The sequence below is a fragment of the Gossypium hirsutum genome, chromosome A07 (genome assembly GCF_007990345.1).
Source record: "Gossypium hirsutum isolate 1008001.06 chromosome A07, Gossypium_hirsutum_v2.1, whole genome shotgun sequence".
NCBI lineage: Eukaryota > Viridiplantae > Streptophyta > Magnoliopsida > Malvales > Malvaceae > Gossypium > Gossypium hirsutum.
In genome coordinates this window covers 5,380,929-5,396,984 of record NC_053430.1, presented here as the reverse complement: position 1 = coordinate 5,396,984, position 16,056 = coordinate 5,380,929, and the positions used below count along the sequence as shown (strand labels likewise).

Here is a 16,056-nt window from a genome sequence, read left to right as displayed (position 1 = left end):
GAAGCTTGAAAGGATAAGGCCGATGGAATAAACGTAAAGAGAAAACAAGGGCTAGAATGAATACATTTTGTATTGGCATTAATTAATTTAAAGTACGTAACTTAAGGTAAGTGCCACTGGCAAAGGCGCCCGCCATTCAGCCTCCATATGATCCCATCTTGCTTTTCAATTTAAAAGCTTGTTTAATTTCTCTTCAATCAATGCAGATTACCTTTTCAAGATATACATGCATAACCTAGGCGGCGAAGTCCCTTGCTGCTTGATCTAACCCCAGATTATTAAAATTTTCAACGTGATTCTCTCTTTTTTTCTTTTCCAAAATACCTTTTTGGGCAACTTATCTTTGGCTTATTGACAAAGGCAACTACGTATCCAACATTCCAAATAATCTGAAACTAACGCCTCACCAGTTACGACGGTACACAAGTCTCCGCCTGTTGCGTGCCTTATTTCTGCTTTCTTTTGTTTAGGCGGAAGCAAGCAAATGCATGCATGATTCATTACAAAGCGATTGGTTTTGGTCATCCCTGAACTAATCATATTGCATTATCCCATAGATAAATTGGATACCATTCATCTTAAAATTCAACCTCTAAGCCAAATCCGTGCTTACATATAATACGTGCTTATATTGTTCCTTGGACATCTGCAAGTAGACAAAAACAGACTAAAAGGGTAACTAAACAACGGAAACGTTTAGTCATGAGCCTAATACAAAGGTTATCAGTGTTGGGAATGGCGGCAATGGCAATGGGTTTGGTGGCTTCACATGATTATGGTGAGGCATTAACAAAGAGTATTTTGTTCTACGAAGGCCAGAGGTCGGGGAAGTTGCCTCCTACTCAAAGGATCACCTGGAGGAAGGATTCTGCTCTTCGCGATGGCTTTGAGATTGGTGTAAGTCTTTCTGTCTTCCCTCTTCGGCAGCACAACCGTGCAATGAGCTAAAGTCTTTCGTTTGACAAGTAATGTTGGACTACCCGAAAAAAAGAACTATTGTGTGCTAGCAATAGCACTTGCGTGACTCAAGTTCTTACATTTCATGGGATTCATGCCTAAGAAATACTTGCATGGAGCAGAAATTACGTAAAATAGAATATACCATAAAAACTGAAAAGTAAAAAACAAACATTCTCTAGCTAGTTTGATATCACATTATATGGCTTTTCATTCACAGGTTGATTTGGTGGGAGGTTACTATGACGCTGGTGATAATGTTAAATTCACTTTTCCAATGGCTTTCTCCATAACTATGCTAGCTTGGAGTGTACTAGAGTTTGGCCAATCCCTTGGCACAGATCTGCAGCATTCATTGAAGGCAATTCAGTGGGGAACGGATTACTTGCTGAAAGCCACAAGCATCCCAGGCTTTGTGTTTGCTCAAGTTGGCGATCCTTATGGTGATCACAACTGCTGGGAGAGGCCTGAAGACATGGACACTCCTAGAACCCCATATGCAGTGAGTAAAGAGTTTCCAGGATCAGAAGTTTCGGCTGAGATAGCTGCTGCGCTTGCAGCCTCTTCAATGGTGTTTAGACCTATTAATCGTGGATATTCTGCAAGGCTGCTCAAAAGAGCAAGAATGGTAAATGGTAGTATTAAATTGAATAATTTTCTTTGGATCTAGGAATATGTCCCATTAGTAACACAACACTTGTGCTGGGGTTAGGTTTTTGAATTTGCAGATAAGTACAGGGGATCATACAATGATAGTCTTGGACCATGGGCGTGCCCATTTTACTGTGATTATAGTGGATATCAGGTAAGGTTAGGGGAAACAATAAACATTCAAATGATCAGCTCAGCATATATAAATTAATAATGACTGCCGATACACCTTAATCAATGCAAGGATGAATTAGTTTGGGGGGCAGCATGGTTACTGAGGGCAACAAAGGCTCCCTATTACAGGAATTATGTTTTAGCCAACATTCAAAACTTGGACAAGAGTAGTAGCTTTGCGGAATTTGGATGGGATACCAAGCATGCTGGCATCAACGTACTTGTTTCCAGGGCAAGTATATGTAGTATTAAATTTTAATTTACTGACTTGAGTAATTTTTATTTTTATTTTGTTCTTGAAAACATGGAGATGATCAAATATCAATGTAATAGTTTACTCATCTGCGCGCAGCTAATAAAGAGTCAAACTCCTAAGCCTTTCATTACTAATGCAGACAAGTTTGTCTGTTCTGTGTTGCCTGAATCACCAACTGTTTCAGTCTCCTACTTGCCAGGTAAGGCAATCAGTTTTCTCTTACGACCAAACTCAATTCTATTTACTGGCTGACTGTTGTTTAATTTTCTTGGAAATTAAATACATGTAATATACATTTATCTCCCTTCCCGTCAGGTGGGCTCCTTATTAAACCTGGAGGAAGCAATTTGCAGCATGCAACAGCTTTATCCTTCCTTCTTCTAGTGTACAGTCGCCCTCTGAGTAAAGACAGTCGGGTGATCCACTGTGGCAATGTTGTTGCCACCCCTGCCAGGCTTCTACAGGTTGCAAGAAGCCAGGTATTGAATTATATGATTATACATTAATGTCCATATCCCTGTGACTAGCTTTGTTTTGGGAATAATATATTGATGCGCGCATGCAGGTGGATTACATCTTAGGAAGCAATCCACTGAATATGTCATACATGGTGGGATATGGCAAGAAGTTCCCGGAGAGGATACATCATCGGGGCTCCTCTTTACCTTCTATTACTCTACATCCCCAACATATTGACTGCACAGGTGGAGCTACCTATTTCTATACTAACAATCCTAACCCTAACTTGTTAACCGGAGCTGTTGTTGGAGGACCTGATATTAAGGATTCTTATGCTGATTCCAGAGCAGATTTTGCACACTCCGAGCCAACCACCTACATTAATGCACCTCTCGTTGGTCTCTTGGCTTACTTCAAATCACATTAATGATTAACCTTCTTCCCGTTTCTAGCAACTGTATACAAACATGCATGTCTGTATGTATATAATTAATTGGATTTCTTACCCAGGAATTTGTTGGTTTTTATATGACAGTGTAACAATTCAACTTTGAATGCTACAAAAGGTCAAATATTGTTTAGTGGAATCAAACTGCAATCCTATGCATATATTGCTCAACTTCTCTATGCTTTTTTCTTCTTCTTTGTTTTTTTTTTTTTTACAAAAAATGAAACAAACTTGATAAAGCTTCTGTGTTTAATAAGGATAAGAACAAGTTTAGAAGTAAAACTAGAAAGAGACCGAAAACAAATTACCGGCTGGAATAAAGGTTAAAAACTAACCAAAAGCACCCCTGAATCACACCAAAACACACCCCTGAAACGAAATAACATGTTTGAATCCATAAAGCACACTTAAGCCTTAGAGGAGAAAGCAATAAGAACACCATACACAAACAGCCATAAAACTGGTTGAACTGGACAAACCGATGGCCAAGCCTATTGAATCAGTTTTCTTTATTTTTTATTTTAGTAATTTATTCAATCGGACTGGTCGAACTAATGTTCTGACCGATTCACCAACCAACCTGATTATGAAAACCGATTCACCCTACACCCGACTCGATTGTCGGATTCGAATATGAGATACCTCGTTCGTTGCCAAAACAACTAAAATTAGTTTTTCATTCAATGTCAACACAAATATCATACTTTTACCACATTATACAAAACATTCGTATTGCTTAAAAACAAGTTCAAATCATTTAAAATACTTTAGAAACATTTTTAATTGAGCTCTAAGTGTTTGGGGATTATCAGGACCAAGTTCAGGTCTCTAGGGGTCAAATCAAGTCAAAATAAAGGAAGGATCCCTATCTGACTCGGTTGTATCGATACAAATGAATACTTTTATTGATATTATTGAGTATTACTGTTTATTTTTAGCTACTAACTTAATTGTACCGATAAAAATTTGTCAAAATCCAAAAATACTCCAAAACTCACCTAATTTGATCCAAAACATTACCAATTCATCTCGAAACATTACGAAACACTATAAACAAATTTCAAGCATATTTAACGCCTTGAATCACATGCTCACAAACATATACACCACATCACTAATTCCATGCATCAATTTCACTTATTTGGCGTGCAAGCAATACCTCAAATATAGTATAAACATAACCAAAATGAGCAAGCATACCATCATATTCCTAGGTTAACATATATACACACCACCATACAGACATGACCACATTCAAATAACAACCCTTTAACATGATAAGTATCAAAACATCCAATATATAAGCTCAAAGACTAATCAATGACTCTAGATACATGTTAATTTGCTACAAAACATATCCAAAGCTATACAAACTCGGTTAAGTTGAGAACTGAATCTTAAATGTTTTCGTATTTTTTAAATCTTTGAGATTTAATATTACCTGTATACGAAAATAAACAAAATCGTATGCTGAACAATAAAGCTCAGTGATACTAACATAATTTGTAAACAAAATGAATCAATGCATAATTAAGTTAAACACATTTTTTAACATATAATTCATAACTAATGAAACCATATCATCTACTCTTGTGTCATGTACTTATAATTTATGCTTGTTGTAACAAATCACTTTTAATTACTTTGAATCCATTTACTATACAATTTCAATACCAACTCAATTGTTTTTATTATAAGGCAAATCATATACACATATTTACTCTCTCATTTCACTATTGAATCCATTTATTCGTTTTATAATTATATCGTAGGTGATTAAGGTGATCAAAATTCAAAACTCTTAAAGAGAGAGATATCTTGTTCGGATGTTTATGGGTCTTAAAAGAAGGTGCTCCTTTTCGAGATGTCACGTGTAGACCTGTTCATGGATCGAGTTATTTATCCAAGCCCGAAGGCCGGTTAGAAATTTAGAAGGGTTTGGGAAAAGAAATATTAAGCCTAAAAAATAAACTTCAATAAAAAAATTAAGCCCATTTAAAATATACATCAGGTTCAGGCTTGAACATTCAAAGCCCAAACCTAACCCGACTCACTTTTAAGTTTGTAATATTTTATATTATATTATTTTCTATATATTATGTAATTTATAATACATAAAAATTAAATCTATAGTAATATATAATACTACTATAACATAAACATTAAAAAATATTAAGATAACTAAATATAACATTTTAATAAATAAAAAATATATAAAATCATTAAATATTAAATTAAAAATAATATAAATAGATATTTTTTAAATTTAAAAAAAAATAATATGAATGAACCTAAAATAAGTTTGGATAAACTATTTACAAATTAGTAAGCTTAAGCAAAATTTTAAACACATTTCGAACCAAACTGAGCTTGAAAAAACATAAAATATATTAATATCATGTCTAAACTCGACTCAAATCCAACACACAAACACTTCTAATCACGTGTCATTCCCATGTTAATTTCATACTTTCTAGAGCCGAATCCTATATACTCATATGAGACTTACATTTTGTTATTTTATTGTTAGCACTTAAAAAGCATAAAAACACTCGCCTTTCTTTTCAAATTAAAATGTCTGAAAGTCAATTCCACTACAGAAGTAAAACAAACCACCCGCAATTTCAACAAACCATATTTTGTCTAAACCATCAAGAGCCGGTTTTCTGTTCCGTTCTTTTTTGTTGTTATAAAAAATGAGGGTAGATAAGCTGGTTCAATCCAAAAGATAGCAACAGATGTTTCCCCAAAATAGATGTGTTGTAATATATTAACATAACTACTTCAAACATTAGATGCAATTTCAACTACTTTCACGTCTTTACCCGTCAATGCCTTCTTCATCCATAAACCAACTACCCCTCGCAGTTATTGCTACTATATTGCTCAAATTGGTTCCATATCAAATACATTTTCACTTCAACTAACACCATTTCTTTCTAGAAAAACCCAACACCTTTCATTTCTCCAGTAGCTGGCCCCTCTGCTTTATCAACATTTCCCAAAAACACAATCCGACCTACATATTTCACAACAAACATTAACTTTAAAGTCAAGTACTTTTCACCCCCAAAAGATAATATAATAAAACAAGCAGACTAAATCTCTCATTTCCTCCATGAAGCAGAAACAAGACCAGGAAAAAATGGATGAAAAAAAAAAAAAAAGACTACACCAGTAAGCCACAAGACAGCCTAGTGTCGGGTTCATCCATACATGGACACACAACATTCATAAAATATAAATATTTAAATATCAGCACCAAGGTAAACAAAAAAAGAAACTGAAAATTTCAAGCAAGAGAACACATTCTTCTTATAAGCACCACTTGACCTTTTTCAATTTTATAAGGTAAGATCAAGGATACCTTTTCCAATAGGCATAAACTGAAAGACCCATAAGGTTATTCGGGATTTTGCGGACTCCTTGGTACAAAATAACAATATTATAAATTATTATTAACTTCTCTTTCAATTCAAGGTAAGTACTCCAAGTCTGACATGCCAAAAACAAAACAAAAGTCAAAAAGCATTCATGACTTCAAAATCTATCCCATGACAGTAAACCAAAAATTAGTGTTTAATCATAAAATCACTCATCCAGTTGACGATACACATCTAAATTTTTGCTATTGTCAAATAAGGAATTAAACGCGGTACGAAATATTAATCAGAAATACATCCATTTGAGCACTAAAAATACTTAAGAAAAAATCTTGGCAGACAAGTATAGTGGTTTCATTTTCTTCTTTTCAGTTCAAAAGAGCAAGTACTAAAACAGGTAATTAGTAAGCATAGAATGGAAGAAAACAAAATGCTTACCATTTCGACGAATAGAAATCTCTCTCAGGCGTCGAACCATACCACTGATTGGATCAGTGAAGACTTTCATCTCCAGATTTCCCTCTAGATATAGAGTCGTGCTACATCAGAGGAAAAAAACATATATTACAACCAAGATAAAGAATGAAAGCATTTAAAAGGCATCAAACCATGCTCAAAACCAGATTACTATAGCATTCAATATCCCATTCTCACCCATTCCAAGAGACATATTAGAAACCTCATTTTGAATTTCATACATAAACAGAACTAGTTGCCCTAAGTTTATATATTGAAAATAATGCTATCAGAAAACTGTTATGCTCAGAAATGATCCACTACAGTCTCCCCACCCAAGAACATGGAATGCACAAAATCCAAAAGCTACGTAGATTTCATCAGCTGATTAGTAGAGCTCATTCAGTCTAAACTCAGACATAACTAAAATCCTTCAAAACCAACTATTCTCTCGACAGAACAAGGTTGCCTTTATCCGGATTCTTGCAGCCACCCTTTCTCATGCATTTCACATTCATTAAAGAAGGCTACCCAATTCTAGATGTAAATAGACTGTTACCAGAGCATCTTCAGTATAAGTGTCTAATAACTTTAATAATTCAGTAATACCAGAGCATTCACCCTTAATCTTTTACAGCATGTATGTACTTTTAAATCAAAAGAAAACACAGTAACTAACCGTTACAATAAGTTTTACAAATAAAAGGGACGAAATTCAAGGATAAGAAAATAGACATAATCTGAATATAAAGAAGCATTTCCGCATGTTAAGTACAATGAAATATGCTTCGAATGAAACCTTACCCAGGAAGAGCATGCTTCAGGACAACACCTCCCAAGTGCTCTTGGTAAACACAAACACGATGCCACTGAATAGCACAGCGATTAGCATACTCCACTGGTTCCTCATTCCCATGTGGCCTCCTGTTGTTTCGAATCCCACCTGTCCCCAGGGAAAATAATGTCACTGATAGCCCACTCTTCAGTTTCTTATGGATTGGGGTCTGCCCTACCTGTCCAACCAGAATTGCCTACCAACAGGAAAACCAACCAAAAGCCAAAGAACCACTTCGAGTTAGCATATACGACATTTTTGTCCTCATGTTTTCTTTTTAGAGTCGGCTAATGCCCAGAAATCACCAAACAGAAATATTGAAATTTCTTTTAATAAGAGAGAGAGAGAGGTATAGAAAGCCATTAGATTGAAAATGAATGCACCTTGTAAATGCCCGTATCAAAGCCATTCTCAAGCGGGAGGTCGTATAAACGACTCTTAGTGTTGGAGTCCTTGGCAGATTCTAACGGCGTTGAGGATTGCGAAGAAGAAAAGTCGGGAAATGGATCAGAGTCCGAGTCGGAAGTTTCAGCAGAGGAGGAAATCGGGGTGGTGGTGCAAAAGGGCATTGAAAGTTGAGAAGTTCTGGGGTTACAGAGAAGAGATCTATAAACCCTTCTAGATAAATTTGCCATCGAATTCGCCATTTTCCTTTTTGGCTGGAGCTGGAAAATTTCGAATGTCGCGGTGGTAGAGTAGGCTTAATTCTTAAACACTAAGCTTAAACCCTAGCAATGTATGACTCACACACTCCCACATTTCTAAATTTTCTTTATTCAATTAATGTTTTTCTCCTTTTATTTACAACTAGAGAGGCTGCCATATTTTGTATTATTGAAAGGTTAATTATTTTATATGATATACTTATTTAAATAAAAACAATTATTTAATATACAAATGAAAAAATGTGACAAGTTTTAAATTTTTCTAAATAATCATTTTTTTAATTTACACTTTCTGATGCAATATCAATTATTTGTTTTCAAAAAATAATGTAAAAACCCTCCGGACTTCAAAAATAAAAATTAAGTCTTTGCTTTCTTTTTTATCTAATTGGGAAACTTTTTAAATACGTAAAAAAGATCCTGGAATTTTTTTTAAAAAAAATTATTAAGTCTTTGTTTTTTTTACTTAATTAAATAATCAAACTGCCAAAATTATCAAATAAATCATTTTTAATAAAAACAATGATAAAAAATAAAAATTAAGCACCACGTGCCACAATCACATTTAAAAATTTATAAAATTTATAAAATTATTAAATTTTAATAAAAATATAAAAATATTTAAAATTTACTAAAAATTAAAAAAAATATATAAAAATTATAAAAAAAGTATAAAATATAGAAAAAAATATAAAATTTTATAAAGTCGTAAGAAAATTATAAAAATATATAAAAATATAAAATTCGTAAAAAGAATTATAAAAATTATTGTACCAAAGAAGCATTTTATTTTTCTATAACTTTTATTAATTTTTATTTTAATAATTTTTTGTTACATGTCACTCTATATTGCAACACGTGATGGCTTTAATTGAAAAAAACTAGTGGGTCATTTTTATAATTTGAACGATCAACGGTTAAAATTAATGGTTAAAAGTTCTTTTTATGCATTTTATATTTTTATGATTTTTATAAAATTTTATATTTTTTAATATATTTTTATGATTTTTATAGTTTTTTTCTAATTTTTAATAAATTTAAAATATTTCTTATTAATAAATTTTATTAATTTTTATTTTTTATAATTTTTGCCATATATCATGCTGTAGTTGTGACACAAGATGACTTTAACTTAAAAAAAATTAGATACAGTTAACTTTAACGGTCAAAAGACAATGTATCAATTTGATACACTTTGAAAGTACAACTATTCAATTGAATGAGAAAAATAAAAAACAAAAATTTAATTGACTTTTTTGAAAAAAATTGATGACTTTTTACACAGTTAAACTAAATTTAAAAAATTTTAGTATATATAATGGTTAGATTAATTATATTTTTATATAAAAATGAATATTATTTTTACTCAAACAAACTTACAAACGAAAATTATTGGTTATTATTAACAATATAAACTGGGGAACCTAAAGAGACATACTAGTAGCTAATTTGGATAGTCACCCAATTAAAAATAGGTAAAAGAACAGAATATAGCTACGTGAAGCAAAAGCAGCAGAACTCTCTGAACGCAGTGTAGATTTAGAACACAGAAAAGAGAAGTTATGAGAGGAGCCAAAAATTCTTACAATATCCTTCCTCCCCATAATTACAGCAGCATCTCTGCAACCTCTTCCATTACTCCCTAACATTCATTTCATTCCCCCCCCCCCCCGGCCCTCTTTTTCCTTTCCTTTTCCATTCTCAAACAGTTCAAATTATCCCCAGTTTTGTGTCATCTCTTCTTATGTGGCTGAAGAAGAGGCTTCAAAGCTGGTCCTCATAAATTGTGCCTTCATCTTGATGGACTCCGATTTGCAAGCATGCAAGCTTTCTTCTTTTCTTTTTTGGAAATAAAACACTTACCACTCCTATCATCTAAAATTAAACGACTCATTTAAATCTTAAAACTTTCCCAACTCCCCAAAATTGACGTTTAAAACTCATTCATTCAATTTCAGCTGTCTCGGCAATAATTTGGCTGTAAACTGGAGTACTATTTCACAAAGCCCACCAATGGATACAATAATATATTTCTATGTTTCACATGGTAGAAACCAAGATATGTGTGATTTCCGTATTCGCCTACAGAATGAGCGAGTTCAATCTTCCATTTCTTTCATGATGCATACCACGATAATGCTTGTAGGTACAAACACTACTTTAGCTTCATTCTCGAGTGATTTTAGTTCTTTTGGCCGTAGGGGACATGAAAAGCTTTCTAACTGAGGCAATGGGATCATCAACCTGCAGAATAAAATCTAGGATGATTATAATCCTCTAGGGATGGGAAAGCTAAGGATGTTAATCCGGTAAAAACAAAAACTTAGGATATTTTAATCATCAAGGCTAAGCAACAGTTCCTATAACGAACTGCTTTATGGATGAAGCCTAAATTTTACAACAGATTCGAAAATTAGAGTAAGATAGTAGAACTAGGGGTAAGCACAGTAAATCAATTTTTTTTATTAAAAAAAAAAAACTCTTAACAGCAAGCATACCAAATTCATATTTATACTCAATTACAAATTAATATGAATATATACTTCTGTTTCAGAACAAGATATACAGCAACACCTCCATTACTTGAATTAAGTAACATTTCAACTTACCTTAATCATGGAGACGGTTGAAGTAGAACACACAGGTGAAGAATTAGGAAAATCTTTCCCATAAAGCAAAGCAGATAATGTTTGTTGCCATCCCGGTGCCCCACCACTCAGTGATGCAATCCACGGACAAAAATGCCTGTGCTGCCTGATCGGATCAAACTCTGATATTTTATCCATATGTAGTCGCTTTAGATCCTTTCCTGGAAAATGGAGGCACATCAGTTGCTCACTCTTGTTATTAACTGAAAATTCATGAAATCACAAATAGGAATATAGCAATCGCAAATACCACAAACACATAGACCATATATAAATTACATATCAAGAAAGACATACTTCATTACTAACCAGCTGGATTGCAAAGATCTAATGAGGACTTAAGAAAAAGAAAGGAAAAAAAAAATGCCATGCAGTTACTGGATCAACCTTTCCAGGTAGCACTAGCATGAGATAGGTCACAAAAGCTCCTAGCTGATCCAACAAAAGGTTTAAAGTACAACATACTCGGGGCATTATTATGGAAGTAAAAGAAAAAAAAAAAAAAAAAGAGTTGAATTCTAACTTTGCGGCAAAGTTTCACTATTTCAGGTTAAATCGTTCAAGACAGATAATTGTCAATGAATATAAACATGCCATCCCAGTGAAATTGAAGTGTTTGAGTGCAATCAGAGTTAATTATTGCCTTTACAACCTTGGAGCACTGTCCTCTATCAGTCCAGTAAGAACTTTAAACTGTTCTGTCGCAAATTCCAAGATGAAAAAAAAAAAGATAAAATAGAAATTATATTAAGCCCCGTCACCATTAAGTTGAAAGCAACTCATGAAGATAGCCTCAACCACCATCACCACCCCAGTAACCTAGCATCAGTTTAATCAAGTACCATTTTTCAAACATCATATCTAGATAAATGCATAAGTTGATGGCTATGTTTCTTTTAATTCATCAAGGTGCAGTTCTAGGAAGATTCTTCTACATGACAATTCTAGCATGTTGTCTGCCCATCCAACAACAGATCTACCTCTCATTCTATACCTAGAGAACTAGAACAAAGGTTACATAAAATATTTTAGCAAATGCAAGAGCAAATCAATAAAACCTTGGATGTACCTTCCGCATTAACAAATGATGAAAGTTTTATTAACAAGGCATTAATTTTCAACAAGGTACTTGATTGATCAAAAGAAACTACAGAACCATTTTGGTATCTACAAGCAAAAACTATAAACTATAAATGTATAACCCAACTAGGTCTACAAGCAGCTTGAATAAGTCCATACTTGAAGAGTAAAGTTGGAATCAAATCAGGAGCATAGGTGCATTGAAAAATGTGTCACATTCTTGACAACACATCAGATGGAAAAGTGGGATAGAGAAGCAGTGAATAATCTTCCCTCAGTCCATCTGATATTATCTATGGATTTGGGTTCAACATGATAGACTGAAGGGAAGTTATTCCTTCCATGTAGGAATATAGTTGATCTCCTTGGGCTATACTGTACTAGGAAAGTTGAGCATTCTGCTCAATTGTACATACAAGGCTCATATGTTTCAAATATCTTCTAGAAAATTCTGGAAGTCTCCAACTCGTGCTTATTGCACACTTCTAAACAGGAAACATAGTACAACTCAAACACCCAACTTGGTACGTAGAACTCAATTCGAAAGGACAGAAAAAAAAATAATGTGTAATGAGTATATAAACAAGAATCACTCAATCACACTAACTGAAAAGGAGAGTTCAGCAAATTAGAGCACTAAATTACATATTCATGAGCTGGTAATCAGAGAAGTCATATATAAGCCACATGCCTGCCGGAATAGACCATTAATAGAAATTGATTGGCAAAACAGGCTTGATATGATATATGTATGAAAAATAAAATATTCACACCAAAGATTATAAAAAAAAAAAAAATCATATCCTAATTTAACTTCCTGTAACATAAAGTGAATAGCATCTTCTCCCATTGAAAAAAAAGTTTAACTTCATTATCAATAAACAATAATCAGTTAAAAGCCCACCAAAGCCCATAACAAAGGGAACTAATTAACAACACAGAAAGAGGGAAAAAAAAAAAGCATAAGTGAAACTTTCATTTTGCTAAAGATCTTTTCCAATGACACTGAGAACAAAACTTATTGATCATGAACAATACTGCATTAATGCTTACCTTTGGGACAGGATAAGACCTTATTGTTTTGTACAGCCTGGACTTCGGCAATCACTCCTTCCTCGCTGTTGGAACAAGTTTTGTCTTCTCTGGAGTTCATCTTGTTTGTGCCATCAACATTTACATCAGCTTCCAAGCAAGAGGCAACACATGTAGAGTCTTGATTAGATAAACAATTTTTTTTATCACAAACCTTATCTGGTTCTGCATTTTGTTCTGGATAGTACTTTTCAGATGTAACCATAACTGATGAATCATTAGCCTTAGCTCCTTCATTTCTAGGGGAAACATTAGCACCTTGAGTCATAACAGAAGACTCACCAACATGCATGGCATCAGAGTTCTTTACTGCTAAGTTGCAAGTTCTATCATTGTCTACCTTTTCAGGAAAGTTATTACTCTGGCAAGAATCTAGGACTACATTCTGAGAACTCTCTATTTGACCCCCAATATTAGAATCATCTATACCAGTATAAGGAGAATTTTCTTTTGCAGTGAAGTCGGTTCCTTCCAAAGGTGTGACATTTCTAAAAGTATCATCTCCTGAACAAACATCATAGTTTGAACAAGGAGACCGATCGCTGCTTTTAGAATTACAATTCACTTGACCATCTTTTTTTCTATTTAAAGTTCTCAAGTCCGCTAATGGAACACCTAGCTGATTAACACTATTATTGAAACAATCTATTTCTCCTGGAATCCTATTACAATTGGATTCTACTAGAGTATTTTTTGGATTACTGTATATCTGATCTCTAACCTCTGGATGATACAAAAGTCTAGCCCTTAAACTCTCGCCAATAACAGGTACACAGATTCTTGCTTTAAAGTTTTGTTGTGTTGGTGGAGGACCCCCAGCTATAGTTAATTTTGAATTTGAAGATGGCTCCATAGATGATGCCCCACTATTAAAAGGAACCTCACAGACATTGCTTTCATGGCCAGAATCGTGGACTCCAGGATTGACTTCCTCACATCCAAATAATCTGAATAACTCTACAGGCTGTTGGACAGTGGAGAAAGCCCATAATCCAACACTCGCGCCACAAAGCCTGCAATCTAGAACAACAGATTTGGGATCATACTGCAATCCAAAAGAATTTTCAAAGTCTTTATTTGCCGTCAAATTCTCATTTTCATCAGTTGGACGGAAGCCGAGACGCAAATTTAGTCCATAATCAACTCCCTCGGATGAACTTAAAATATCAGCATCTTTAACAAACTGATTCTGACCATCCTTGCAGTCAACTACATAAGGTAGTGAACGTGGTTCCCAGCCACACAGACTTAAAAGCTTTTGAGCCTGCAACATTTTCAGATTTATCAGTCTTCAACACCAACACAAATCCAGGAAGCCATAAAAGACAAAACCACAATCAACAATGCAGGACATGTTGTACAGTCATCAATTGGAGAATCCATTGGATTATTATTACTCCTTTTACCAGAAAGCAGGTAGAATGGTATGAAAATGCAGTAGAAGAAAGTTTCAGAAAACAAACATGCATGTTTAAGTGTACTCGTATGCAACTGAAACTGGCAAAAGCTGTCAGCCTTTAATGTACTTGTAATCGCAAACCAAAATGAGAAACAAGTTACATACCTGATAATACAAGTTGGCAGAATCCACAGCAGAACCATCTTCTATCCTTTCTAAATGAGAAAATTCAGCGTTCCCTTTCAGACAATCCAGCATTAAGGGTTGTCTGAGAAATTGTTCAAGCTGAGGGCTTCTCATAAATTCAATGGCCAAAGATGAAATAACAGGAAGAGCTATAAGTTGAAAGAGTGAGTCAGATCTCGCCCGGAATTTATCAACTAAATCAGCTGGCACAGAGGGAGGAAATTCAGCCAATCTTTCATCACAGATATTGTCAATCCAAGGGCAAAGCAATTTGTGTCCACTATCCAGCTTTAAGCTAAATACCAAGGCTGCCTTCTCAACTGAAGAGTATAAAAGTTAAATAATTTAGCCTTACAAATACCAGATTTTTCAAACTATTGGTTCAAAGTGAAGGAATATCTGATGGATGACATGCCTTGCTGCCGTGTCCAAGAAGATGGAGTAGAAAACAGGAGACGTGCTCCACATGATTCGCACGCTATAATGTCCATATCCACATTGACCCAACCTCTCCTAGCACAATTAACAGCATTTACTACCTAAAACAACGGAAAACATGATCATCTCTTTATCTATTAAATAAAAACCCAAAAGCGTAGGAAAGTGTATAGTCAGAATAGAGAGAGGAAAGAAAAGGGAACCTTGGGCTTAGCAAACCAAGTCATGGATTTGAAAGTTGATAACCTCCTCAAAAGATCTCCTCTATCCCATGGTCTGCAGAGTGGAGCTTCAGACGCAGCTAAGCAGTGCTGCTGCTTTTCCACTGCTGTAGTGTACGATGGAACGGGTCGTTTCTTCGCCCGTAATAGTTGTCTTTGTCCTCCCGTTCCCGGTGCCGGAGGACTAGTAATTAATTACAAATATATTTATAAATAAACAAATAAATAGCCGTAGTTTAATAGAAATTTCATCAACTAGAAGGAAACAAATCAGCAGTTAAAAGCAAATAGGGAAACAAAAAGGAACCTGGAGAAGGAAGTGGTAGATTTAGAAGAATGGAAGAGCTTGTCCATGATCGAATGAAACCTCTTCTCTGGATCGTCGGCCATTTTATTTCCTTTATCGGAGAAATAATATCTTCGTTGTACAAAAGAGAAACGAAGAAGAATGTTATTGAACTCCGCCTCGCCCTCTCCAGTGGATTTTAAGATCTCTTGCCGCTCCTAGACCGATTGGGCTCTTCTAATAATTCGCTTTCTTCACCCCTAATATCAGTGCAGAATTTGGTCTTCCCTTTGGGCTTGTTAAGGGCCAGGCCGAAAATTAATTATATTGGATAGGGGTAGCTCCAGTGCCAAGTATATAGATCTCTCGATTTTCAATTTTGTAAGAGTGAAAATTCGTATAAGGTAAGATTTAGAGAGTTG

The 16,056-nt window shown here is 34.5% G+C and overlaps 3 protein-coding genes across 4 annotated transcripts; 1 reads left to right on the top strand and 2 right to left on the bottom strand.

The window, feature by feature from the left end:
• The first annotated feature begins 13 nt into the window (after nucleotides 1–13).
• LOC107911367 (endoglucanase 8) lies at nucleotides 14–3,116 on the top strand. The gene is made up of 7 exons (XM_016839212.2): nucleotides 14–897; nucleotides 1,178–1,585; nucleotides 1,670–1,762; nucleotides 1,853–2,014; nucleotides 2,135–2,237; nucleotides 2,354–2,517; nucleotides 2,604–3,116. Exons 1-7 carry the CDS (start codon nucleotides 703–705, stop codon nucleotides 2,922–2,924), a joined length of 1,446 nt encoding a protein of 481 aa, XP_016694701.1. The 5' UTR covers nucleotides 14–702; the 3' UTR covers nucleotides 2,925–3,116.
• Nucleotides 3,117–5,484: 2,368 nt separating this feature from the next.
• LOC107913171 (single-stranded DNA-binding protein) lies at nucleotides 5,485–8,442 on the bottom strand. The gene is made up of 4 exons (XM_016841663.2): nucleotides 8,003–8,442; nucleotides 7,589–7,815; nucleotides 6,767–6,867; nucleotides 5,485–5,964 (listed from the first exon to the last, which is right to left on the bottom strand). Exons 1-4 carry the CDS (start codon nucleotides 8,264–8,266, stop codon nucleotides 5,885–5,887), a joined length of 672 nt encoding a protein of 223 aa, XP_016697152.1. The 5' UTR covers nucleotides 8,267–8,442; the 3' UTR covers nucleotides 5,485–5,884.
• A 1,378-nt stretch (nucleotides 8,443–9,820) lies between these two features.
• LOC107913170 (uncharacterized) lies at nucleotides 9,821–15,877 on the bottom strand. Of its 2 annotated transcripts, XM_016841662.2 has the most exons (8): nucleotides 15,656–15,877; nucleotides 15,331–15,532; nucleotides 15,105–15,228; nucleotides 14,669–15,009; nucleotides 13,259–14,368; nucleotides 13,066–13,165; nucleotides 10,894–11,093; nucleotides 9,821–10,528 (listed from the first exon to the last, which is right to left on the bottom strand). In XM_016841662.2, the coding sequence occupies exons 1-8, from the start codon at nucleotides 15,736–15,738 to the stop codon at nucleotides 10,451–10,453; spliced, it is 2,238 nt and encodes a 745-aa protein (XP_016697151.1). In that variant the 5' UTR covers nucleotides 15,739–15,877; the 3' UTR covers nucleotides 9,821–10,450. The 2 variants fall into 2 exon arrangements, with proteins under 2 accessions (XP_016697151.1, XP_016697150.1); XM_016841661.2 differs by having other exon boundaries at nucleotides 13,066–14,368.
• Between the last annotated feature and the right edge of the window lie 179 nt (nucleotides 15,878–16,056).

Excerpts from the sequence above, each read along its gene's own strand:
- LOC107911367 (XM_016839212.2), top strand. The coding sequence starts at position 703 with ATGAGCCTAATACAAAGGTTATCAGTGTTGGGAATGGCGGCAATGGCA. Across the intron at positions 898-1,177 it reads GCGATGGCTTTGAGATTGGT|GTTGATTTGGTGGGAGGTTA; the intron begins GTAAGTCTTTCT and ends TTTCATTCACAG. Across the intron at positions 1,763-1,852 it reads GTGATTATAGTGGATATCAG|GATGAATTAGTTTGGGGGGC; the intron begins GTAAGGTTAGGG and ends AATCAATGCAAG.
- LOC107913171 (XM_016841663.2), bottom strand. The coding sequence starts at position 8,266 with ATGGCGAATTCGATGGCAAATTTATCTAGAAGGGTTTATAGATCTCTT. Across the intron at positions 6,868-7,588 it reads CTGAAGCATGCTCTTCCTGG|CACGACTCTATATCTAGAGG; the intron begins GTAAGGTTTCAT and ends CCTCTGATGTAG. Across the intron at positions 5,965-6,766 it reads GATTTCTATTCGTCGAAATG|GTCGGATTGTGTTTTTGGGA; the intron begins GTAAGCATTTTG and ends TGAAATATGTAG.
- LOC107913170 (XM_016841661.2), bottom strand. The coding sequence starts at position 15,738 with ATGGCCGACGATCCAGAGAAGAGGTTTCATTCGATCATGGACAAGCTC. Across the intron at positions 11,094-13,065 it reads GGTCTTATCCTGTCCCAAAG|GAAAGGATCTAAAGCGACTA; the intron begins GTAAGCATTAAT and ends TCCATTTTCCAG. Across the intron at positions 10,529-10,893 it reads CAACCGTCTCCATGATTAAG|GTTGATGATCCCATTGCCTC; the intron begins GTAAGTTGAAAT and ends TTTATTCTGCAG.